Below are 26,581 nucleotides of genomic sequence, written 5' to 3' on the forward strand. Positions count from 1 at the left end.
ATATGCGGCACTACCCTGCCGTTCCAAGTAAAATTGCATGTGCCACCTCTAAAAACTTCAAATGAACATCCATTTTTGTGTGCCTGGATTGTTCATAGAGCGACAGAGGGTAGTCGGTATCTTCCACGCTAAGTAGGTTATTCTCATGATGAGTGTGTATTCACTCGTCCTTGCACGAGAGGGGCTAGGGATTCCCAGTTCTGAAATCAAAAAATTGCAAATAATTAAACAAAACTCCTCCAGGATTGTTGTTGGTATGGACGGTACTTGTGGATTCGGCTAGCCGTGGAGTGTGATTGTTGGTGGAGGGGGAGTAAACCTTTACTTTTATCCCTTGGGAACCGCCACTAATGTGTTTAGCATGGAAGATGTTGATAACTTCAGGTCGTGACGTAAACAGGAAGGGTGCATTTCCCAAAATTTCATTTACCTCTGTTTTAAAAACTGAGCTCTGGCACCGCTGCAAATCCCTGCTTCCGTCTGCGAAGGGACAATCTATTTAATTTTATGTTGAGTCATCACCTTCTCAAATAAGCGCCAGATTCTGAGAGCACTATTATCATCCTCATGCATTGTGTATAGTTAATGTTGGATGCATCATCACTGGATCTTTTCTACCATGAATTACAATGTCTAGTCGCTGCTTGAACTTTGGAGGTGCTCTGCATCTATGTTTTGCGGTCTTAGAAAGGGCTAGCAAGATACCACTGTTGTCATATTATATCACGGTTGTTTTGACAAAGTGTTGTCATTTCAGATATTTTATTATTGCTCGCTAGTTGATTATGTCATTGATATGAGTTAATATAATTTTTAAGAGTTATTTTTGACATGGTTAGTTATAATCTTTGCTGAAAACCTGTGGGCTACTTAAGCTTATTTATGTAAACAAGAGCAAAAGATTTCATAATTTTTTTTCTTTTTCACTTTCAGTTTATCAACTGAATTTCTTGAGGACAAGCAAAGGTTTAAGCTTGGGGGAGTTGATACGTCTCCGTCGTATCTACTTTTCCTAATGCTTTTCCTCTTGTTTTGGACTCTAATTTGCATGATTTGAGTGAAACAAACCCGGACTGACGTTGTTTTCAGGAGAACTACCATGGTGTTGTTTTTGTCCAGAAATAAAAGTTCTCGGAATGGAACAAAACTTTTTGGAGATTTATTTCAAAATAAAAGAAAAATACTAGAGCCAAGAACCACCGGAGGGGGGCCCCTGGGGGAGCACAACCCACCAGGGCACGCCCCCTCCAGACCCTATCTCCGACTCCTTAAATACCTATATTTGGAGGAAAAAATGACGGAGGAAGAATTATCTTGTTTCACGATACAGAGCCACCGCCACCTCCTGTTCTTCATCGGGAGGCCAAATCTGGAGTCCGTTCAGGGCTCCAGAGAGGGGGATCTTCTATCTTTGTCATCACCAACCCTCTTTCATCGCCAATTCCATGATGCTCCCCATCGGGAGTGAGTAATTCCTTCATAGGGTCGCTGGTCGGTGAGCAGTTGGATGAGATTCATCGTGTAATCGAGTTAGTTTTGTTAGGGGTTGATCCCTAGTATCCATTGTGTTCTGAGATTGATGTTGTTATGACTTTGCCATGCTTAATGCTTGTCACTTTGGGCCCGGGTGCCATGATTTCAGATCTGAACCGTTTATGCTTCCACCATTATATCTATGTTCTAGATCCGATCTTGCAAGTCATATTCACCTATTACGTGTTATGATCCATACCCCCGAGTGACAATAGTCGGGATAATTTCCGGCGATGAACGTAGTTTGAGGAGTTCATGTATTCACTATGTGTTAATGCTTTGTTCTGATTCTCTATTAAAAGGAGGCCTTAATATCCCTTAGTTTCCTTATGGACACCGCTGCCACGGGAGGGTAGGACAAAAGATGTCATACTAGTTCTTTCCATAAGCACGTATGACTATTTACGGAATACATGCCTACATTACATTTATGAACTGGAGCTAGTTTTGTATCACCCTAGGTTATGACTGTTATATGATGAATATTATCCAATGAATTCACCGATCCAATGCCTACGAATTTCTCATATATTGTTCTTGCTAAGTTACTACTGCTGCTATTACTGTTACACTTGCTACAAAATCTTGCTATCACTATTGCCGCTATTATTACTGCTACCACTATTATCAAAACTCTCATACTACTTTGCTACTGATCACTTTGCTGCAGATATTTAATCTCCAGGTGTGGTTGAATTGACAACTCAACTGCTAATACTTGCAAATATTCTTTGGCTCCCCTTGTGTCGAATCTATAAATTTGGGTTGAATACTCTGCCCGCGAAAACTGTTGCGATCCCCTATACTCGTGGGTTATCACTCATCCCATCAATTAATTTAGGGTGTGTTTGGTTTATGCCCCAGCTAGCCCCGCCAATTCTTTGTCATGACCAAAGCTAAGGCATGACCAAAATATTGGCAAGTTATCCTTGTTTGGTGTAGATCCATTGTACCTGCCAAATTTTTGGCAAAATCAGTGAAGCTGCCATTTGGTTTGCTGCCAACTAAGAAGTAGTTTTTATTTAGGACACTCAAGATTATTATTTTTAAGGAAAATTCTGGATTAGTTTTATAAGTTAGGGCTGCTCTGGGGCTTAATAATAAACAACTTAGGTACGAGGTTTGCAACGGATTATAGTCGATCTAAACAACCGATGCTAATTGGTTTGGTAAGTACCTGTCTTGCTGCATGCACATGCTGGTTAGTTGAGCCAAAAAAGGAGCATGTACCACCTGAAGATTAGGAAATTGGACAGATATACAGACCAACAAATAGGTTTCCAGAGTAAAACACTGCTAGTTAATCACTACAATAATTAAGCGGGTCTAATGGAGAGAGCGGGCGAGGGAGTTGCTAATTTTTTGGCGCAGTTTTTCCTCGCCATCAACTCGCCCTCGCATTGAAGGAAATATGCCCTAGAGGCAATGATGAAGTTGTTATTTTATATTTCCTTATATCATGATAAATGTTTATTATTCATGCTAGAATTGTATTAACCGGAAACTTGATACATGTGTGGATACATAGACAAAACAGAGTGTCCCTAGTATGCCTCTACTTGACTAGCTCGTTGATCAAAGATGGTTATGTTTCCTGGCCATAGACATGTGTTGTCATTTGATGAACGGGATCACATCATTAGAGAATGATGTGATGGACAAGACCCATGCGTTAGCTTAGCATAATGATCGTTTAGTTTTATTGCTATTGCTTTCTTCATGACTTATACATGTTCCTCTGACTATGAGATTATGCAACTCCCGAATACCGGAGGAACACCTTGTGTGCTATCAAACGTCACAACGTAACTGGGTGATTATAAAGATGCTCTACAGGTGTCTCCGAAGGTGTTTGTTGGGTTGGCATAGATCAAGATTACGATTTGTCACTCCGTGTATCGGAGAGGTATCTCTGGGCCCTCTCGGTAATGCACATCACTATAAGCCTTGGAAGCAATGTGACTAATGAGTTAGTTACGGGATGATGCATTACGGAATGAGTAAAGAGACTTGCCGGTAACAAGATTGAACTAGGTATGATGATACCGACGATCGAATCTCGGGCAAGTAACATACCGATGACAAAGGGAAAGACGCATGTTGTTATGCGGTTTGACCGATATAGATATTCGTAAAATATGTAGGAGCCAATATGAGCATCCAGGTTCCTTAGTTATTGACCGGAGATGTGTCTCGGTCATGTCTACATAGTTCTCGAACCCGTAGGGTCCGCACGCTTAACGTTCGATGATGATTTGTATTATGAGTTATGTGTTTTGGTGATCGAAGTTTGTTTGGAGTCCCGGATGAGATCACGGACATGACGAGGAGTCTCGAAATGGTCGAGAGGTAAAGATTCATGTAATGGAAGGTTATATACGGACACTGGAATGGTTCCGAAGAAGATCGGGGATTTTTCGGAGTAGCGGGAGGTTACCGGAACCCCCCGAGAAAGTTAATGGGCCTCATGGGCCATGGTGGAGAAGAGGAGGCAGGCCACGGGAGGTGGCGCGTGCCTTCCCCTTTCCCAAACCGAATTGGACAAGGGGTGGGGGCGCGGCCCCCCCTTTCCTTCTCCCTCTCCCCCTTTCCCCTTTCCCCTCTCCGTTGGAAGGAAAGGGGGGACCGAATCCTACTTGGACTAGGAGTCCAAGTAGGACTCCCCCCCTTGGCGCGTCCCTCCTGGCCGCCGGCCTCTCTCCCCCCTCCTTTATATACGTGGGCAGGGGCACCCCAAAGACACACCAAGATTTGTCTTAGTCGTGTGAGGTGCCCCCCTCCATAGTTTACTCCTCCGATCACAGCGTCGTAGTACTTAGGTGAAGCCCTGCGCGGATCACATCACCAACACCGTCACCACGCCGTCGTGCTGGCGGAACTCTCCCTCGACCTCTACTAGATCAAGAGCTCGAGGGACATCATCGAGCTGAACGTGTGCTGAACACGGAGGTGCCATACATTCGGTACTTGGATCGGTTGGATCGTGAAGATGTTCGACTGCATCAACCGCGTTAACATAACTCTTCCATTTTCGGTCTACGAGGGTACGTAGACACACTCTTCCCCTCTCATTGCTATGCATCTCCTAGATAGATCTTGCGTGATCGTAGGAAATTTTTGAAATTACATGCTACGTTCCCCAACACTCATTGGCAAGAATCACACTGGTCAGTCGTGGGCGTGTGGGGCGAGCCAAAATTTTGGTTGCCATCCAAATGCTCACCAATTTTCGTGGGCTTGCCAATTTTTTGGTATGGTTGCTATTGGTTGCAATCCAAACACACCCTTAACCTCGAGCCCACTTCCCATCCGGTCACCCATCCTCAGACTACTCCAACCCCAGCACACTTAACTTGGGAGTTCTGTTAGATGAGCTATCGGTAGAGAAGCTAGTCCTTGCTGATATATATATATATAGGACGCCTCTTCACATCCTTTATGGCGTTGATACGTCTCCAACGTATCTATATTTTTTGATTGTTCCATGCTATTATATTATCTGTTTTGGATGTTTTATATGCAGTAATATGTTATTTTATATTATTTTTGGGGCTAACCTATTAACCTAGAGCCTAATGTCAGTTCCTGTTTTTTCCTTGTTTTAGTGTTTCGCAGAAAAGGAATACCAAACGTAGTCCAAACGGAATGAAACCTCCGTGATGATTTTTCTTGGACCAGAAGACAACCAGGAGAGTTGGAGATGAAGTCGGAGGAGCCAGGAGGCGGCCACAAGGATGAAGGGCGCGCCCCCCACCATTGTGCCCCCCCCCCCCCCCCCGTGAGCCTCCTGACCTAATTCTTTCGCCTATATTCCCAAATATCCCCAAACCACCAGAGGCATCAACGAAAACACTTTTCCACTGCCGCAACCTTCTGTACCCGTGAGATCCCATCTAGGGACCTTTTTCGGCACCCTGCCGGAGGGGGATTGGATCATGAAGGGCTTCTACATCAACTCTATTGCCCTTGATGAAGCATGAGTAGTTTACCACAGACCTACAGGTCCATAGCTAGTAGCTAGATGGCTTCTTCTCCCTTTTTGATTCCCAATACCATGTTCTCCTCGATGTTCTTGGAGATCTATTCGATGTAATACTTTTTTGCGGTGTGTTTGCCGAGATACGATGAATTGTGGATTTATGATCAGCTTATCTATGAACATTATTTGAATCTTCTCTGAATTCTTTTATGCATGATTTGATATCTTTGTAATTCTCTTCGAACTATTGGTTTGGTTTGGCCAACTAGATTGGTTTTTCTGGCAATGGGAGAAGTGCTTAGCTTTGGGTTCAATCTTGCGGTGTCCTTTCCCAGTGACAGTAGGGGAAGCAAGGCACATATTGTATTGTTGCCGTCGAGGATAAAAACATGGGGTTTTCATCATATTGCTTGAGTTAATTCCTCTACGTCATGTCATCTTACTTTATGCGTTACTCCGTTCTTTATGAACTTAATACTCTAGATGCATGCTGGATAGCGGTCGACATGTGGAGTAATAGTAATAGATGCAGAATCATTTCGGTCTACTTGACACAGACGTGATGCCTATATTCATGATCGTTGCCTTAGATATTGTCACAACTTTGCGCTTTTCTATCAATTGCTCGGCAGTAATTTGTTCACCCACCGTATTATTTTCTATCTTGAGAGAAGCCTCTAGTGATACCTATGGCCCCCGGGTCTATTTTCCATCATATAAGTTCCCGATCTACTATTTTGCAATCTTTTACTTTCCGATCTATAAACCAAAAATATATACTTTACCGTTTATCTATCTCTATCAGATCTCACTTTTGCAAGTAACCATGAAGGGATTGACAACCCCTTTATTGCATTGGGTGCAAGTTGTTTGATTGTTTGTGCATGTATTCGGTGATTTGTGCGCTATCTCCTACTAGATTGATACCTTGGTTCTCAAACTGAGGGAAATACTTATCTCTACTTTGCTGCATCACCCTTTCCTCTTCAAGGGAAAAACCAACGCAAGCTCAAGAAGTAGCAGGCGTACCCGGCTGACCGCCCGTCGGGGGCCTAATGCCTTGTCCCCCGGGAATGTAGAAGCTTCCTCTCTCGTCTAGCTGCTTGACGTAGCTAGAGACTGTGTCGATATTTCCCCAAAGAGGAAGGGATGATGCAGCACAGCTACGGTAAGTATTTCCCTCAGTTGTGAAACCAAGGTATCAATCCAGTAGGAGAACTAAGCAACACTATGTAAACGGTACCTGCACACAAAGAACAAATACTTGCAACCCGACGCATAGGAGGGGTTGTCAATCCCTCCTCGGTAAAAAGATAGATAAATTTGTATGAGTATGGATAAATAGATCTGAACGAAACGCGAAATAAAATAAGTGAAGAAAAAGTGCAGCAAGGTATTTTTGACTTTTTGGAATAATAGATCTGAAAATAAATGAGGCAAAAGATAGATCAGAAAGCAAATATGATAAAAGATAGACCCCGGGGCCATAGGTTTCACTAGTGGCTTCTCTCGAGAAAATAGCGCACGGTGGGTAAACAAATTACTATTGGGCAATCGATAGAAGAACAAACAATTATGACGATATCCAAGGCAATGATCATTTATATAGGCATCACGTCCAAGATTAGTAGACCGACTCCTGCCTACATATACTACTATTACTCCACACATCGACGTCCAAGAACGATGACATGATGTAGACAAGATCTATTCATGTAGGAATAAACCCCATCTTGTTATCCTTAATACCAACGGTACATGCGTGTCATGTCTCTTTCTGTCACTGAGATTGAGCACCACAAGATCGAACCCATCACAAAGCACCTCTTCCCATGGCAAGAAAAGACAATCTAGTTGGCAGGACCAAACCAAAATTTCAGAGAAGAAATACAAGGCTATAACAATCGGGCATAAAATAGCTCAGCAAAGACTCAAATAATATTCATGGATAGAACTGATCATAAACCCATAATTCATCAGATCCCAACAAACACACCACAAAAAGTCATTACATCAAATAGATCTCCAAGAACATCGAGGAGAAATTGTATTGAAGATCAAAAAGAGAGAAGAAGCCATCTAGCTACTAACTACGGACCCGTAGGTCTGTGCTAAACTACTCACGCATCATTGGAGGGGAAACAAGGATGATGAAGAACCCCTCCGCGATCGTTGCCCCCTCCGGCAGAGTGCCGGAAAAGGCCTCTAGATTGGATCTCGTGGTTCTGGAACTTGCGGCGGCTGGAAAAGTGTTTCGTCGACTCCCCTAGGGATTTTGCGATTTTAAGGTATTTATGAAGGTGGAGGTGAGTGGAGAAGCTTCCCATGGGCTCCACTACCCACCAAGGCACGCTAGGGGCCTCTGGCGCGTCCTGGTACCTAGTGGGCCCCACGAGCCTCCTTCCGTGTGCTCTTTGGCTCCCTTGGTGTCTTCTAGGTAGAAAAAATCTCCAAAAAGTTTCGTGGCATTTGGAGTTCGTTCGGTATTGATATTCTGAGAAGTAAAAAACAAGCAAAAAACATCAACTGGCACTGGGCACTATGTCAATAGGTTAGTCCCAAAAAATGATATAAAGTTGCTAGTAATTCTATATAAAACATCCAAGATTGATACTTTAATAGCATGGCACAATAAAAAATTATAGATACATTGGAGACGTATCACGCTGTCGAGGACATACGCGACATCGCGGACCGGGCTCGCCAGGAAGAGGAAGTGGCGGCGATAAAAGCTTGTAGCGCACCAAAGTAGTTGCAGACACCGAGGAGTAGTATTAGTGGGGGGGCACGTTTTGAGTAGAGGATAAATTCCTCTCAAATGGATTTACCTTTCATCTTCAGATTCATGCCCAAAATGTTTGAGGAATCAATGTGTTATCTCTTTGAGTGCTTTAGACTGAAAATAACGTGTAAATGTGTTGCTAATTCATCCAAAGTTGACGTGCCGACCACAGTGCGATCTGTTTGTTCTAAAGTAGGCATGTCCACTGACTGAATTAGAAACTAAACTTTATGACGAAAGAATTGATCTTCCCATCCAGACTTTAACCTATTCTATTCAATCATATGCACAAAACAAAGCCATATGATCTCTACAAATGAACAACCAATTGTAGCAAATGCGTTTCAAATTTATCAAAAATTGACGTGACGACCAACCTGTCATCTATATATTCTGAAGTAGACATGTCCACTCTCTCAAATTGCAACTGAATTTTCTGACAAAACAACAAGCAATCACAGTGAATGATAGATGTATCCGACAAGTGGACATGGCCGATGTAACATGCATATTACTTCTACATGTGCACACTACACACATATGTTGGTTCATTCATGTACACGTTATGAAGCAAACCACACCCAAAGAGCTTGCATTTTCTTCTCTGCATTTTGTACGTGTTTAAAAAGACAATATTAATACCCCATACAAAAAAGCCCAATTTTTTAATCATGATTATGAAGAAAACCGCTTTTGTCCATATAGAAGCTGCAACATTAAGTTGTTTTAGTCAAGACATCACGTGTGCGCTAGGGTTATGGAGGTAGTGTTACTAGGGGCTATAAACGGAGAAAATGTGTGCACTATGGGTATGGAAGTAGTCTTAGTACGAGGTAAAAAGGGCATACCATCTCAATTTTGAAATTGTTATGAGTACTTGGAAATTGAAAATAAAGTACAACAATGAATGAGAAAACACATCTACAATAAGTTGTTTGAATCTAGGAGAACATGTGTGCATTAGGGGTATGGAAGTAGTGTCAGTAGGAGGTACAGAAGGGCGTGGCATCTAGATTTTGAAATGGGGAGTGAACAACCATCAGGACATGTCAAGTGGAAACTTTAGTTCAAATTTCACATGGACAAAGATGTATTACATGATCTAATATAAATTATTACTAGTTTGTCATGTACAAGGAAAAGAATACGGTTCATTGAAAAATTGTTCACTGGACTTGGCATGACAAATAAACCTCTTCTAAATAATAAAAAGGATCCACCTTCCTTTAATATTCTCGCTGGACCCGAAAATTTTGTTCCCTCCTCCTCTTCGTTCCCTCTCTTTTTTTGTTCCCTCCAACTATTTAAATATCGCACTCCTTTTCCCCAAACCCACCTTATGAAGCTTCTTGACAATTCACGAAATGAACCCACATCTTCATTCACACCGTCCCCTCATATGTCTCTTCTTCCGCAGATCTAGTCCACTTGTGGCAGCCAAATGAAACCCTCCTCGGTGTCCGGCATGGACGGCGTGCTTCGAAGCGGCAAACAACGTAAACTTCCCTCGTCGACCCCAAGAACTAATCGTAGACTACCAGGTAACAACTCTAGCCCCCTCTCACCCCATCGTCCCTATTAAGATTTGCACATGCTTTTACGTTTTCACATGTTGTTCTTTCAAAGATGTAATCTAATTGTAGGCTCCGTACATCATCTAATTCTATCTAGGATTATACCAATTTAGTATGTAGTTTCTTAATACATTAGGCGTATTATACGGGGTACTGCAGATAGTTCTATCTACAGTTACAGTAATTTAGTATGCAGATTCATATTAAATCTTGTGTGCTGTTTTTTACAATTGAATGATTTCTTCTTCTTAATGTAATATGTTGCTCCAGATTAGGTAGTGTAGTACTACTTCTTATTCTTACTAATAGAATCTACGTACTTCTGGAGTATGTGTTACCCTGTGAATCTTTGTTCACATTATTGATGACCGTGCGTAGTAACAAGTCGTGTATGATTCTACAGTTGTTGCTGCCAGACGAGCACATATGTACTGCAGGATTAAAGAAGAGACACCGGAGGACGATTGTCCTAATGCCAAACGTGCACTGAGAAAAGATGGTGTCTACAAAACTGATATGGATTCACAGGGTTCAGATGATGCCAGCTAGATTGATATAGGTCAATATCCTGGTAATCTTAAGAAAACTACTACTCACGTACAGATTTCTTGTACATCAGATTAGTACCACTTCTAGATTTTTGTTTCTAAACTACTAGTAATAATGTACGTGCAATGCACGTTTATATTAGGTAAGATATTAGTTACACGTTATATTAGGTAAGATATATCTGTTGCACGTTGGTATTTGGTAAGATATCAATTACTTTTTCACGGAATTGGTAGGATACTAATTACATGGCAGATTTCAAGGGATAGCGTTGAGTCAAAACGTGTTTATAACCAATAACAGTGGTGGGTAATTAAAGCGTTAAACGTGTTTGGTGCTCAACATTGGAGCGATTTGAACCGGTAGATAACATGATTTGACAGAGATGGTTTGGATCTGCCCATTTGGGTCTTTTTATATTGGTATAGATATAGATGTCTTCGAGTGCATTCGTCCAGGCAATGTATGGTTCTAGAGTGGCACTAGGGAAAAAGCGCACCATAGCCGATGTACCTTCATCTTTAATTTCAACAAGATCTACAATGAATGACCCATCTATTCACATTGTTAAACTTTCTTTCCTGATGTTAATTAATCTACAAGTTGAACTTGTGTTGTAAAACGTTTATAAAAACTAGACGTGCATATCCTCTATCCTAAATGAGTGTATGTTTTATGCAGGGAATGGATCATATTGACCCCAAGGATGCATTTGCCATAGAAATGTGCATTGGTCTTATGAGGAAATGTGGTCGCGATATTCCAGTTAGGAACAATTACTGGAACAAGCTAAAAAACGCACCCGTGAGCAGGCTATATCATTAAAGCCTAATTATATAAATGAAGAAAGTTGGCAGAAACTTGTGGACCACTAGTGTGAGGATCATTCCAATGTATGTGATACACACTCTTGGCTTTTTAACTTGTCAATCCATACTTCTGGAAACATCGTACGGAATTTGAGCTACATGTCATAGGAACTTCGTGCGAAGAAATAAGGAAAACCATCTACTCTGAAGCTCAGCCATAACACTGCACCTACATAATGATATTCCCACTTCAGACATATAGTACGTGTTTGTACTACCTTATTACAAAAGTTGTATGTTGGATTACCACATTTCTTGTTGTATTGATGTTTACCAATTGATAAATCTGATACAAGCCTAAGGACAACATTGATAATCAGTCTGGTGGAGACTTGCTTGAACTACGTGCACTAGAAACAAGGATCCTCCATTGAGTCTGACTGCAAAAAAACAAATCATAAGTACTGCCAAATTTGCAGGCTTCAAATTTATAGTCTGACAATAATTATTCAAACTACCAAACATTGTTCTAACACTGCTATCAACCGTATTGCTGAATGAATCGAGGATCAGACATACACCATCAAAACTGCTTGATACAACAACAATACCTGATGTAGAAATCATTGAGGAAAAGAGCTCCCCAAGCACCTTACTTTTCAGCATGGGCGTCCCATCCTCCTCCGTTAAGAATTCATCCTCTCGTGAACATATCCGTGAGCTAGAACACATCATTGCAACTCAAGAGGCAGATGCAAAAAAGGCAACTGATATGTTTCATGAAGAGCTCAATGAACCCCTTTTTGCCCAGATAGTAGAAATTAAAGAACTTCAGAAGAAGCAGCTAGAAGAGATTGAAGATTTCAAAATGGATCAGCAGAAGAAATCCACTGTCTTTGAAAAAAGGCAAAGACATATGGAGGCAATGCTCAGTCATCTGTTAAGGAAGTCCACACAGTCAGCACAAGACAACGTCCGAAAAACACCGATGGCCTCATGCTTATAGTCAATTTAATGTTACTTTGTTCGACAATTTGTCCTCTGCTTCTCCTTGTAAAATGTTAGGATTCACTTATAATGAAAGCTCTGTTGCCAATGTTTGAAATCTCATATTCCAGCGAATCAAATTTTCAATCTATTTTCCTGAAATTACAAATTAAATACGGATTCACTCACAAAATTCACATCAATTAATCTAATTTTTTCTACGAGCGACGATAATTGTGACGTAAATGCATGTCATCAACAATGTCTAGTCCCACTTGTAAGCAGCCACGTCAGCATATTCTGGGCCCATATGTCAGCATCTTTGACCGGTCAAAACTGACGCCCGATTATTACTGAAGGGACGGTCGGTGATAAAAATCATGGCAGACCCACATGGAAGAAGACACGTCAGCAACTATTAGCCCCACCTATCTGAATCTTTGACCAGTCAACCCCCGAACCGATCACCGGTGACGGGATTATTGTCGCCAAAAAGATTTTGGGCGACATATGGGGCCATCATAGGTGACATCTGGGCCGTCACTAAACACGATCGCTGGTGACATTTTTGTTCCGTCACCTAATATGCCAACTTGCGTGACGAAAAAAGTGGTACCGTCGAAATTTTATTTTCTATGACAGCGCTTCGGTGATGGTGGGCGCGACGACCGAAAAACATCGCCAAAGTATTTTCGATGACGAAAACGGGTTATACATGACACAAGTGAAGCGTCGCAAAATAGAGCAAAGTTTGTAGTGCTAGTGGGGGCAATCAAAGCTGGCGTGGGCAGGTCAAACCTGACTGTTGGGACCCATGATGGTTAAACTTAGCCTTACCTAATTAAATCAGCCGGCTAACCTACTAACCAGGGCTCACTTGTCAGTTAAAGAAAACATTGCAAGTTGTTAGTTGTACCAGAGTTGTTTCTAACGGAAAATGTTCAGGAATAATGAGAACAGTCATATAAAATGATAGGGTAGTACTGGAAACCGGAGAAACTATAAATTGGCAAAGTCCACAAATCACAATGTATTTTGGAAAGGTGATATAGTAAAGACAAATAAGAAACATGTGATGGCCGCATTGGCTTATCACAAGAAGGAATACTTTTTTTTTGCCATGGCCACTAACGAAGCTTGCCCTAGGTGTCCAAGTCGCCGATGCCACATGTTGATGGAGCAGATCGAGGGGCCACCTTTATTTATGGAGAAAAGCGAATATAGATCTTTCTAACAACTAGATCTCCCGATGATTCCCTTGGTGGCTAGATCCTTCACAAAACAAATATATGGATCAAATTCAATAGAACAAGAATTGCCCCGAGTAAAATTGCATATGGGTATGAAGTCATTAACAATCAAGAGTAAAACATCAAACATTGTTGAGAGAAAGGGGGAGTGTGACCGAGATGAGTATAACTAGTAGGAGTAATGGTGATCCAGGAACCATTACTAACAACTAAACTACGACAAGTGCATTGAAGAGAAAAGATACTAGTTGAGATTACCTCTGCAACCCGTCACATGCGATTACGCGGCATAGTCCATGTACTAGTCATTGTTGGAGGAGGGGTGGAGCTTGTGTTGCCGGGCGCCGCGTCGATCACGGAGAACCGGTGTCGCGAGGGAGGCGACGGCATAAAGATGGATGCCATGGAGTAGAGCAACGAGTATCCCTGAGTTGGAGCAGATGGGCGTGGGTTGAGGACGCCGCCGACGCTTCGAGGGGCCCACTGAGTGTGCGGCGGCTGCCTCGGAAACGGGAAGGGCGCCCCCCATGGCGCAAAGTAGCCCATCCAGGGTCGTTGTTGTGGTTGTGCCGAATGTCCAGGCCGGGTGTTAGAAAAAGCGTTGCGATCGCCTTGATTCCCATTGTTGCTTCCACCGAGGGTGGAGCTGGAGCCGGTGTTGGTGCCAATGGTGATGGTGGAGGATCCCTTGGCCCTGTCACGCGCATTAAGATTGATTTCTTCAAACAACAGCAGGGAACGGACCTGGATAAAGGTAGGAAAAGGCCTGTGCATGGGAAGAGTAGTTGCCAACACATGGAAGCGGTTGTTGAGTCCTCGGATCATTTGCAATGTCAACATCTCATCGCTGACTGGTTCACCCGCATCGGCGAGGGCGTCAGCGAGGGCCTTAATCCGATTGCAGTAGGCGGCCAGCGTCATGTCTCCTTGCTCAGTGGCACTTAACTCTTCGCGGATGTGGACGGCCCATCCGGGCTGGTTGTCCCGGAAGAAGGTGTACAACTTGTCCCAAACAGTATACGCGGTGTTCTCCGGCTCCCTCACCACTTGATAGAGCTCATCGCAAATGGTAGCATAGAACCACAAAACAATGGTCAGATCGTCGTTGCGCCACTTGGCATCTTGAAGACGAGGATCAGACTCGTGGTCGACATGGTGGGCACAGTCGTATTTGGTGAGGATAGCGTAGAACTTCTGCGTCCACTGAGCATAGTTGTTTGCGGCGGGATCTAGCTTGAAATTGATGAAGTGGGTAATATTGATGCGGTTCATAGGAGGCTTGGGACGGGTAGAGGGGATGGCATGCTTGGTGCTCTGGCTGCCGGCGAGAGGAAAGAAATGACGAAGGGAGGAGGACGTGGCCAGAAGGGTGGGGGCGCTGAAAGAAGGAGAGATGTTGCTCATGGTGAAGAGGAGAAGATGGTTGTGATACCAAGAACGATTGTGACCTGTGTGTATAATGTCGAAGATGTCTTGTGTTCGCTCGCTGCCCTGTTTATATACATCACAAGGGGTAGAACCGCAGGAGAGAGATTTATTACAATACCGGTAAAAGTACACCAGAATTTGGCTGGTGGGAAGCTTGGGACAAAATGATGGACGAGACGCATGGTAGTACTCCCACCAGTAGTACGCAGTGGGTAGCGGATCTGATCGATGCAGGAGGCGAATTGCCACCGCGGTTCTACGATTTGTGAGATCACATCACAATCTGATCGATTCATCCGTACGATGAGTTTTTAGCTTTGTGTGTGATGTGACACTATGACATGACGGGTAATTCGATCGGTGACGATAAGTGATGAGCTTGAGTGAGGTTTTCATCTCCAATTACGATTAGCTTTGCAATGATCAGATCGCCATGTCAATGAGTGCGGGGCAGCCGTGCGTCGCTGGCCTTTTGCTACCGGCCTTGCCGTGTACACTTGTGACCGGCTTCGGCTTTCGGCGGGACAGTTTGTGCGTCCATGCCCGCCGCGCCGCATGCCTGTGCGGACGTGCACGCGATGGCTAAATTTTTTGGTTTGGTGTGGTAGGTGGTGGCCACTGGACAAAACTCGTTGGAATGAGGCACACGGATGGCTGGTACAGTGTCGTGCAGTTCTTACTGCGGGAAACTTATGCCGCGCTGCACCACCACCCACCACCGATATTAGCCATCCGTGCGCCTGATTCCAACGAGTTTTGTCCCGTGGCCACCATTCACCACCCCAAACCAAAAGTTTCAGCCATGGCGTGCACGTCCGCACAGGCATGCGGCGCGGCAAGCATGCACGCACAAACTGTTCCGCCGAAAGCCGAAGGCGGCCACAAGTGTACACGGCAAGGCACGCACCGGTAGCAAAAGACGAGCCACGGACGGCTGGCTCGCACGAATCGACGTGGCGATCTGATCAGTGCATGCTAATCGTAACTGAAGAAGAAAACCCCACTCTATCTCATCAGTTATCGTCTAATCGATCGCCACAGACAAGTGATGACCCGTAGGCACGCATATCCAGACCAAGATCAGATAGCAAAGCCAACCAAAAAGCGCGAGCCGATGACGCAGCGGCTAGGGCCGGACAAGCACGGCGGTTCAGTGTTCAGGGTTGAGACAAGGCTCGTACAGCCGTTCATGCAGTCGTGCACACCACCGCTCTCGATCTGCAAATGCAAATCCAAAACACGGTGGTTCAGCATGCAGGATCTATCTATCTATCTGCATGCTTCCAAACCAAAGCTTGAACTTCCTCGCTGAAAAGGCAAAAGAGCAAAAGGACACAGCTTCAACTACCTGCGCGACAAAGTTGGTTGGCCTGGCCGGGGAGATAGATTTGTTCGGGCGCAGGAAGCTTCGGTGCACCTTCCCGCCGCCACCTGAGTGTCTCGCACGCGCCCTTTGCCTGGCTTGTGGTTAACGAGAACCGCGACTAAGATGACAAATTAACAAACGTGTAGGCCGTATATATATCTACAAAAGTTTTCTGTTGAGGGAAGTATATCTAGAAAAGTTAGTATACATGTGCGAAATGCAAGAATGAAAACCTGGGTTTGGAACGTCCAGGGCGGTATCTACAAACCAGGGGCCTCGGTGCGAAATGTACGATGGAACCCTACAATTTAAAATACGGATAATCAAAGTATGTCTTCACAAAATTGAAAAACAACCACGTCTTCACTTAATTCTTTTTTTTTTTGCGGAAAGTCTTCACTTAATTCTGTGATACCCTAACTCCTGAAAACACGATGAGGAGATGTAATAAATGAGAACTTATAAAACAATTTCCCTTTTTTTAATTCTAAGTTGATTCACCCCAACCATTGGATATCAATCCAACAGCCGCCCACCTCCTTCTTCCTCGCCCGGCATGGCACCCGCCGCCCTCCAACCTAGACCTAATTGTTTGCCTAAACAACCGATCCCGGCGGCACTACCATGCCGCCTCACCGAACCACCCCCTTCGTTGTGCCACCGCCGCCCCTACCATCCCTGTATACCCCTTTCTTTTGCACTGGCACCCCATCCTGCACCCAAGTCGTTAAGCCTCCACCTGCGACGCCGGCTAGGTGCGAGTTCTTCTCTCCTATCTAAAACTGACCGGTCCAAATTTTGTTTTCAGACAACTGAGGATAGTAAATCTGCTATAAAAAATAACAAAATTTGGCAAGACAAGAAAAAAATAACAAAAAAAGATAAGGAAAAAATTACTTTTCTGATGATATGAATATGATGGATGCCCTAGATATGTAGAAATCTGATGAGAAATTACGACGGAACCCTACAAATTAACATAAGGATAGCCAAGGTATATTTCACTTAATTATATGACTTCCTAATTCTAGAAGACATGACAATGATTGATGTAATAAATATCTCCATGTTCTATAAACTGGGGAAAAGCGGTGATTAGTTATACATCAATTTTAGTATTAGCATGACAAGAACAAAAAAGGAACAATAATAATAATTTGTGAGGATATGAATGTGATCGATGACCGAACCTAGAAATATGATGAGAGATTATGGACCTGCAGCCGGTTATGTCAGAAAGTTGCCGGTCGCCAAGACTTATGGGATCAACTTGGGAGTGGAACGACCGGGAGAGGAAGAGCGTTGAAACTGCCCAAAAGACCGACCGAGGGAAGAGAAGCACATGGGGTGTTCCTCAATCGACCGATTATGATTATGAAGAGCTGGGAGATAAAAGGTGGCTCCCCCCTCCCACTGGGCCTCATGCGATTTTCCATGTTGGTCCTTTCATTTGTTCTCCCTGTTGCCACCCTACACACGGTCTCCTCTAATCCTATCTAATTATGGTATTTGCTAATCAATAATAAGAGTACTACTTAAGTAAGATTTGGCGCATGTAGTGTCGCCCACTTCACCCTTACGGTTGTCAGGTAGCGTCCATGATTAATGATCAGGAAGGAATGCACGTGTATCAAAAGCGGAGAAGGAGGGGGGGGGAGGGGGAGAGACTGTCGTGACCTTCCTTATATGGCGTGTACGTGTACAATGTAACAAAAAATCTTGGCGTGAAGGCGAACGTTAGTGCCCTGGGCTTTATAGCGCGACCATGTCCAAAGAAGGAACAATGCAAGGAGGGGGAGGGCAGTTGGCGAAATAAGAGGGAAAGGGATAAGGGAGGGTCGACCGGCGATCGGTGACAACAAGGCATCATCGTTGATTCTATATATGTCCATATCGACATGGGCGATAACACCCTCTCCCCCGCCGCCACCCCCTCCCATGGGCATACATGTGAGCCTTATCAGGGTTTCAGAGCTAGGGAAGAGGGGGGAGGTGACGATTATGGGCAACCAAAGCAGGAGCAGTGGGAGGAGGATGCGGCGCATGGAAGATGGGTAGAGGCGGCGTCAAGAAGGAGGTAGAGTTGTGAATCAAGATGCTATGGCGTCAATGGATCTCATGCGGTGCGGAGAAGAAACAAGGACAATAATTGTGTAAGAACAACAACCTATCTTCCATTTAACCTATTTAATTATGTTGATTTAAGTGAATTTTATTTATGAATTTTGCATTAACGCCTCGATACGTTAGCCCCCCCGCGAGTGGCATGACATTTTCTGTGACACGTTAAGTTAAAAAATGATGATGAGATGTAATAAATGAGAACTTATAAAACGACTTTTTTTTAATTCTAAGTTGATTTACCCCAACCACTACTAGGAAAAGGGCTATAGATGGAATAGCCACTAATGGCGCACCAGACATGTGGTGCGCCATTGCTATGTAGCAGTGGCGCACCATGTGCTGGTGCGCCATTAGTAACAATTTTTTTTTCCAGACATACTAATGACGCACCAGGCCATAGTGCGCCATTACTAGTTAGAACTAGTAATGGCGCACCAGCAACATAGTGCGTCACTACAATTTTTTTTTTTTACTTTTTTGCAAAACTACTAATGGCGCACCTGGGGCAGTGCGCCATTACTAGTTTAAGCTAGTAATGGCGCACTGCTCCCTCGTGCGCCATTAGTGTATATTTCATGGACACTTTTATCTCGATCCCCCTCCATCTCGATCGCTATCCCACCTCGTCAGATCTGGTCCCCTCGCCGCCGAGCACCCCCCGCACCCTCTACCCCGCTCCACCGGCCGCCGCCGCCGACCCCCCGCACCCTCCCCCGCTCCAACCGCCGCCGACGACCCACCGCACCCTTCCCCTGCTCCACCGTCGCCGACGACCCACCGCACCCTCCCCCGCTCCACCGCCGCCGACGACCCACCGCACCCTAGCTCCCCTGCTCCACCGCCGCCGACGACCCACCGCACCCTCCCCGGCCCGCTCCACCGCCGCCGACGACCCCCCGCACCCTCCCCGGCCCGCTCCACCGTCACAAATGAATGCAACTAAAATTGCAAAAAAAACAAATTTGATTATATTTTCAAATAACAAATTTGATGATATTTTCAAATAATAAATTTGATGATATTTTTAAATAATAAATTATTACTGTTTCATATTCATATTCAATTTCTAAAAAATTATTAGATGCAACAAAAAATAATAATAAAAAAATTACTTATGGCGCACCTCTGGCTGGTGCGCCATTGCTACATAAAGAAAATTTACTAATGGCGCACACGTCGTGGGTGCGCCATTGCTATGTAAAAAAACATTCTAATGGCGCACCGCTTCCGGGTGCGCCATTAGTAAGTTTCCCCCCTTAGCTAATTCCTCCCTCTCCCTCGCCAGTCCACCCGCGCGCTCACCGGCCTGACCCACGACGCCGCCGCCCCGACCCCCGCCGCCCCCGCGCTCCCCCACCACTGCAGCTCCCCCGTGCCGCCGCCCCCGCGCCCCCGCGCCCCCCACCACTGCAGCTCCCCTGCGCCGCCGCCCCCACGTCTACCCGCCGCCCCACCTCGTCTTCCACGTGCCAAATCGAGCGGCGGCCAGGTAAATCCCTCCTGACCCGCCGGCATCCACCTCGACCTCCCTCCTCCCCTCCATTCCCTCCTGACTCCTCCACCTTCCCTTCTCTCTGCAGGATCGGACGAACTCCATCATCGAGCAGAACCGGGGCGAGCTCTAGCCCTACCCACCTGCGTCCAGCGCAGGTATGCTCATCCCCTTCCCGCCCCTCCGGCTGCCGGCGTCCGCCCTCCCTCTCCCCTGTCCCCCATCTCTGATTGGCAGTGGTTATGTTGATGAATATAAGTGGTGGTTATTTCAGTGTTTATTTCAGTGAATATAAGTGGCTATGTTGCAAAATCTTCTACTTTGTAATAAAGCTCAAGTGTTTCCAACACATATTTTATATGAGGTTGCATCTGTGTCAACTGTCAAGTTCAGCTAGAGACAATGGAGTAGACAGAACACAGACATATAGTCAAGCCTCTTGAGAGGCTGGAATGATACCAGTGGCAATTAATTTGGCTTTACTGAAAACCTTACTGAAACTAAATTCAGTTAGCTGGGTCATCTTCCACTTGAGAGGCTGGAATGATATCAGTGGCAATTATTTCCTATGATATGATGCAACAGTAGTAGTAGTATACTGTGCTTAGGGCATGAATCATATGCAGCAGTAGTAGTAGTATTTTGTGATGTGGCAGAATATCTTGTTTCAAATATAGCCTATGCATGTCTTGTTTTCTGGTTATGGATATTGTATAGTACTGCATATCTTGTTTTTTTGTAATATAATGCTTACCAAAGGCACATAAACTGCCAAAACTGAAAGAAATTGGAGTGTTGAAGATATGCTAGTAGAGGACCATATGGTCTGTGGCCTTTTCATCCATATGAAAGTAGAGGCACATTGTGGTGCTAGTTTGCTGGGTTTTGTCTCCGACCATCGTGTCGTGATGATTTTGCAGGTACCCCGAGAGGCCCTTGAGTTTGCCGGAATGTCGATTAACTTTCGTTCCGGCAAATTCGGGTACTCCATATGTCCTATTTTCAGCAAAGGTCATGCTGAAATTTTCCGTGAATTTTAGCATGACTTTGCTAAAAATAGGACATATGGGGCACTTCCGACTAATGCATGGGCCGGGGTATCTTAGTACTTAATTAAGTAGGATCAACTGCCTCTTGTGTTATACATATAGAAGTGTGATATCTACTCATAGTTATTACTAATGTCAGTTGCTCGTCATCGATAAACCCTAATCTGGTAGGATGACCTACTAAAAAAGCCCATACCACATATTCTATTTGGATGGGCGTGTTTTCACCACACTGTGGATTATCTTATTGGACCCAACAGAGATGATGTAGTTTTGAATTATGAACATAGGAAATGTCGTCATCGGACGACGAAAGTCTCTCGGGGGAGTGCGACTGGTGCCACGACGGTCGAGGTCTGTGCGACAGGCCTCACCTGGACGATGATCGGCGCTTCAGCATTAAGCTCGAGGAGACCTTCGAAGTTGAAACGGTACGCAACGACGACAAGTGTTTTTTTCATAATTAAGCATGACTTCAACTATTCCAACGTGTAATTTCATCTTTTACAATTCGAGTATAGTTTATCCCATGCCATGCAAGACGCTATGTCTTGGAGAGGATGGATTTTGAAGATCATGAAAATTTTGAAACGAAGAAAATTCACCTAAGGACACATCATGATGTGGATTTTGAAGTAAATCTGTATAATGCTGAGAGCGTAACCTATTTTGGTTGCAAAAATTGGGAAGCATTTTGCAAGATGTATGGTTTTGATGAGGGTATGCTTGTCACCATGGATCTTGGTGATCCTGGCATCGACCAAGACAATATGGACATTTGGGTCCTTGTTGATACGCCTCCAGTTCTACCGCTATGTGAGTTTGTCAAACATAGTTAATTATTAACTAATCTATATTGTTTATTTCAAAATAGTTGACAACTTATTTCCATTGACAGCTTATTTTGATTGTTCAAAAAATGTGCGGAAAATGGTAGACAAAACCCACTACACCGATGGCTCCGAGTTAACTTATCAGGAGAAAAATCATCTGGTCGGATTTTGTACTGATCTTGAGAATTACAATATCTACAATCAAACTCCTCAACATTATGGTCAATACGTGCCACTAGTGCATGTGTTGAACTATGGTAACTACCATGGAGATACCCTGGTAAGATTTTTTACTATTACGACATCCGTGCATCTTTTGCATACTGCTAAAACTAGTACATCATTGCTAACTATGAAGTTATTACTATGTTTTTCAACAGAGAATCCCAGAGGATTGTGTGCCTCATTTGATGTATCAGAATGGCAGCCTTCAAGTTTTGAACTTATATCCAGGTCATCCTACGAATCTCAACTGTCCATACCGGATTTCTAGAAGAACTGGAGACATGCTAATCAGAGAATGGAAAAAAATGTATGGACAGTCGTAAGGAGGTTCTTGGAAGCAACAGGAAGCGCCGCGCAAGAATTGGAGACAGGATGATCTCCATTCTCCATAATGGAGAGTCAGGGTCTATATTGTTTTATGCTATTTTACCTTAAATAGGGTATTTTAGGTCCTTAATAACGAGTAGAAGTTGTATGATGATGATTAGTAGGACTTGTTAGGATTAATATTACTTTCGACAAACTCGCTACTCGCGGTCTCGAGACTTGTAATGTTCTATCTTTGTTCGGTCTTTTGATATCAGAGATTTATATGATGAATTGTATTCGGAGACTAATCTTCTATTGTATTCGATGAATCTGCTGTTGCTGTGTGGTGCTGTTTATATTCTGTCCAATAATATATTTTGTAATCTGTGCAAATATTAGAAAAGAAAAAAATCCCTAATATACATACTAACGGCGCATCGCCCAAATGTGCGCCATTAGTATGCCAAAGGGATACTAATGGTGCATCACCCAGCAGTGGGCCATTAGTATGGCAAAGCACATGCCCACTGGGAGGCATACTAATGGCGCACCGTGGACTATACTAATGGTGCACTGCCTGGTGCGCCATTAGTATACCAGATACTAATGGCGCACCAGTGGTGCGCCATTAGTAAAAAATACTAGTGGCGTGGTGCTAGTGGCGCACCAGTAGTGCGCCATTAGTAGGCAAAACTGGTGCGCCACTAGTAAGCCTTTTTCTAGTAGTGAACCGTTGGATATCAATCCAACAGTCGCCCACCTCCTTCCTCGCCTAGCATGGCGCCCGCCGCCCTCGAACCTAGACCTAATTGTTGGCCTCAACGACCGATCCCGGGGGCACTACCGTGTCGCCTCACCGAACCACCACCCCCCCTTTCGTTGTGCCACCGCCGCCCCGACCATCCCTATATACCCCTTACGTTTTTGCACTGGCACCCTACCCCGCACCCAAATCGTTAAGCCTCCACTTGCGACGCCGGCTAGGTGCGAGTTCTTCTCTCCTATCTAAAACTGACCGGTCCAATTTTTGTTTTCAGACAACCGAGGATAGTAAATCTGCTATAAAAAATAACAAAAATTGACAACACAAGAAAAAATAACAAAAAAAAGATACAGAAAAAGTACTTTTCTGATGATATGAATATGATGGATGCCCTAGATATGTAGAAATCTGATGTGGAATTATGGTGGAACCCTACAAATTAACATAAGGATTGCCAAGGTATATTTCACTTAATATATGACTTCCTAATTCTAGAAGACATGACAATGATTGATGTAATAAATATCTCCATGTTCTATAAACTGGGAAAAACTGAGGATTAGTTATACATCAATTTTAGTCTTAGCACCACAAGAACAAAAAAGGAACAATAATAATAATCTGTGAGGATATGAATATGATCGAAGACCGAACCTAGGTGTGTAGAGATCTGATGAGAGATTATGGACCTGCAGCCGGTTATGTCAGAAAGTTGCCGGTCGACAGGAATTATGGGATCAACTTGGGAGTGGAGCAACTGGGAGAGGAAGGGCGCCGAAACTACCCAAAAGACCAACCGAGGGAAGAGAAGCACATGGGTTGTTCCTCGATCAACCGATATGATATGAAGAGGCGGGGAGATAAAAAAGTGCCCCCCCCCCCTCCAATTGGGCCTCGTGCGGGTTGCCATGTTGGTCCTTTCATTTGTTCTCCCTGTTGCCGCCCTACACACGGTCTCTCTAATTCTATCAAATAATGGTTGTTGCTAATCACTAATAAGCCTACTCCTTATGTAAGATTTGGGGCATGTACTGTCGCCCACTTCACCCTTACGGTTGTTAGGTAGCGTCCATGATTAATGATCAAGAAGGAATGCACATGTATTAAAAGCGGAGAGGACGGCGCGGGGGGGGGGGGGGGGGCTGTCGTGACCTTCATTATATGGCGTGTACGTGTACAATGTAACAAAAAAACTTGGCGTGAACGCAAACGTTAGTGCCCTGGCCTTTATAGAGCGACGTGTCCAAAGAAGGAACAATGCAAGGAGGGGGGGGCAATTAGCGGAGTAAGAGGGAAAGGGATAAGGGAGGGGTCGACCGGCGAGTCGATGATAACAAGGCATCATCGTCGATCCTATATATGTCCATATCGACATGGGTGATAACACCCTCTCCCCCTCCCCCTCCCATGGGCATACATGTGAGCCTTATCAAGGTTTCAGAGCCAGGGAAAGGGGGGGGGTGTCGATTATGGGCAACCAAAGCAGTAGCGGTGGGAGGAGGATGCGGTGCATGGAAGATGGGTAGAGGCAGTCAGGAAGGAGGTAGAGTTGTGAATTAAGATGCTATGGCATCGATGGATCTCATGCGGTGCGAAGAAGAAACAAGGACAATAATTATGTAAGAGCAAAAACCTATCTTCCATTTAACCTATTTAATTATGTTGGTTTAAGTGAATTTTATTATGAATTTTGCATTAGCGCCTCGATACGTTAGGCCCCCCGCGAGCGGCATGACATTTTGCTCCTCATGCATAGGAATACCTAGAGTTGCATCACGATTTTTTTGTCGAATTTATATAAATTAAATGAAAGACATGACTTTGCAAAAATGGCTATTTGGATGCCGCATATGAATTTTGTACCAATCTGAAGAAAGATGAACTAATGCAAGAGGGAATTATCCATATACGTAAGATCATGTGAAAATTCCTCCATGACACATCTCTGGATTTTGGGATTCACGGTGCCTGATTTCTGTGTTGCAAAGAGCCCCATAGAAAAAACCCATAATATGATGCCAATCCTTAAACAAAGGCACGTAATAAAATTCCTAGAATCAAAGAATGCCACAACCCCTGAAAACCGTTGGAGCAGCCCCATGTTTGGGATCGACGAGAAGCGCCGATACCGGCCTTATCTTCGAGAGGCCACCTGAGCCCACACCGCAGCGGCCATGCCACGTAGCAGCACACCAGGCAGAGCAAACTCACTGCCGTCGCAGGGGCGCGGACACGCGCACCAACACTGCTCTTCTTCATCCTATCGCCGTCCATCCATCTCTCTCCGACTCCTCCCGCCACCTTCCTCATCGATCCCCGGGCTTTATCTTTCCCCCACGTCACTCAAGAACGCCGCGACACCTCGATCCTTTGGCCTTTAGCATCTCCGACCCACCAGCACACCTATAAATCGCGTCGCCCGGCGGCAAGGAAGGCATACTCGACAACAGAGGAACCGGAAGAGAGGGACAGAGGTGAGATCGTAGGATTCGGAGCTCGTCGGAGCTCTCTCTCCTGGACCGTCCGCGATCGTACTACATGGGGATGCAACAGTCGACGATGACTGCGTCCGGCGACGGCGCCAAGAGGGCCCTCCGCCGGCTGCCGCACGTGTACAGCAAGGTGCTCGAGCTGCCGCTCCCGGCGGACGCCGACGTCAGGGCGTTCGAGGGCACCACCGCGCTCCACTTCTTCGCTGCCTGCGGCCCCATGGGCGAGGTGAGGGCGCGCCTCGTGAGGATTTATCCTGGGGTCGTCAAGGTGGTGGTGGTGCACGCTGGGACCGGAGACGACGAGTATGGCGACGACATGGAGCTTGATAGGTGGAGGTACCGGCTGCCTGAAGACTGTTGCCCGGAGCTGGCTATGGCCGGGTACGTCGACGGGCAGCTTATCGTGACGGTGCCCAAGGGCCGCGGCGAGGGCGGCGACGGGACTCGGAGGTGCTGCAATGGAGCAGCGGGGGAGATTGGCGGGAAGCTCGTGGCCGTGCAATAGAACGGGTGGGGTACTAGTGAGCGAGTGTGAGCTCCGTAATTGCTCACCTAGTCTGAGTCTATCTGGTAGTCTGGTTACTCCTTGCCATTTGTTTTTTCTTTTTCCATAAAGATGGGCGCTTCGTGTTCTGCTCCTTCCTGATTTGAGGAAGAGAACTGCTTCATAAGCTACCTCCCTGCTGAAGGACAGCTATTGCAAAGTTTGTACAAACTCCTTGCTTTCCATGGAATCAAATGTGAATGCAGATGAAATTGTGGGAAAATCTTTTACTGGAACTCTGTTTACTTGGTTGGTTCCTTGATGCAGCTTGGATTAGAGCACAGCAATGTTTGCCAGATTTCGTCAGCCTTTTTTCCTAAGGTTCAATTGCAAATAGGAATTATGCAGCATTTCGCATGCTTTCGTCAAATCTAACCTCTTTCATTCGTCTTAGGTTTGCAGCCAAGTGCATGTGCCTTTACTCCCCACCTACAACTCTGTTCTTGGTTAGTTATGCAAGAAACCAAAAAAGTAGATCTGAGCCTCTTACCTC

The 26,581-nt window shown here is 44.8% G+C and overlaps 3 protein-coding genes and 1 long non-coding RNA gene across 5 annotated transcripts; 2 read left to right on the forward strand and 2 right to left on the reverse strand.

The window, feature by feature from the left end:
• Positions 1-13,194: 13,194 nt before the first annotated feature.
• On the reverse strand, positions 13,195-15,465 carry LOC109773092 (uncharacterized). Its single transcript, XM_020331788.4, has 2 exons — positions 13,722-15,465; positions 13,195-13,485 (listed from the first exon to the last, which is right to left on the reverse strand). Exon 1 carries the CDS (start codon positions 14,865-14,867, stop codon positions 13,734-13,736), a length of 1,134 nt encoding a protein of 377 aa, XP_020187377.1. The 5' UTR covers positions 14,868-15,465; the 3' UTR covers positions 13,195-13,485; positions 13,722-13,733.
• Positions 15,466-16,601: 1,136 nt separating this feature from the next.
• LOC120963085 (uncharacterized) lies at positions 16,602-17,882 on the reverse strand. Its single transcript, XR_006663001.2, has 2 exons — positions 17,448-17,882; positions 16,602-17,039 (listed from the first exon to the last, which is right to left on the reverse strand). It is a non-coding gene; the product is annotated as an uncharacterized lncRNA (long non-coding RNA).
• A 417-nt stretch (positions 17,883-18,299) lies between these two features.
• LOC120962578 (uncharacterized) lies at positions 18,300-22,620 on the forward strand. 2 transcript variants are annotated; one of them, XM_073496899.1, is made up of 6 exons: positions 18,302-18,410; positions 19,962-20,031; positions 21,213-21,353; positions 21,444-21,738; positions 21,821-22,035; positions 22,136-22,620. In XM_073496899.1, the coding sequence occupies exons 1-6, from the start codon at positions 18,358-18,360 to the stop codon at positions 22,301-22,303; spliced, it is 942 nt and encodes a 313-aa protein (XP_073353000.1). In that variant the 5' UTR covers positions 18,302-18,357; the 3' UTR covers positions 22,304-22,620. The 2 variants fall into 2 exon arrangements, with proteins under 2 accessions (XP_073353001.1, XP_073353000.1); XM_073496900.1 differs by lacking the exon at positions 19,962-20,031 and having other exon boundaries at positions 18,300-18,410.
• Positions 22,621-25,455: 2,835 nt separating this feature from the next.
• LOC109773093 (uncharacterized) lies at positions 25,456-26,311 on the forward strand. Its single transcript, XM_020331790.4, has one exon. The coding sequence runs from the start codon at positions 25,591-25,593 to the stop codon at positions 26,047-26,049; it is 459 nt and encodes a 152-aa protein (XP_020187379.1). The 5' UTR covers positions 25,456-25,590; the 3' UTR covers positions 26,050-26,311.
• The last annotated feature ends 270 nt before the right edge of the window (positions 26,312-26,581 follow it).

The sequence above is a fragment of the Aegilops tauschii genome, chromosome 4 (genome assembly GCF_002575655.3).
Source record: "Aegilops tauschii subsp. strangulata cultivar AL8/78 chromosome 4, Aet v6.0, whole genome shotgun sequence".
In the NCBI taxonomy this organism is placed as follows: domain Eukaryota; kingdom Viridiplantae; phylum Streptophyta; class Magnoliopsida; order Poales; family Poaceae; genus Aegilops; species Aegilops tauschii.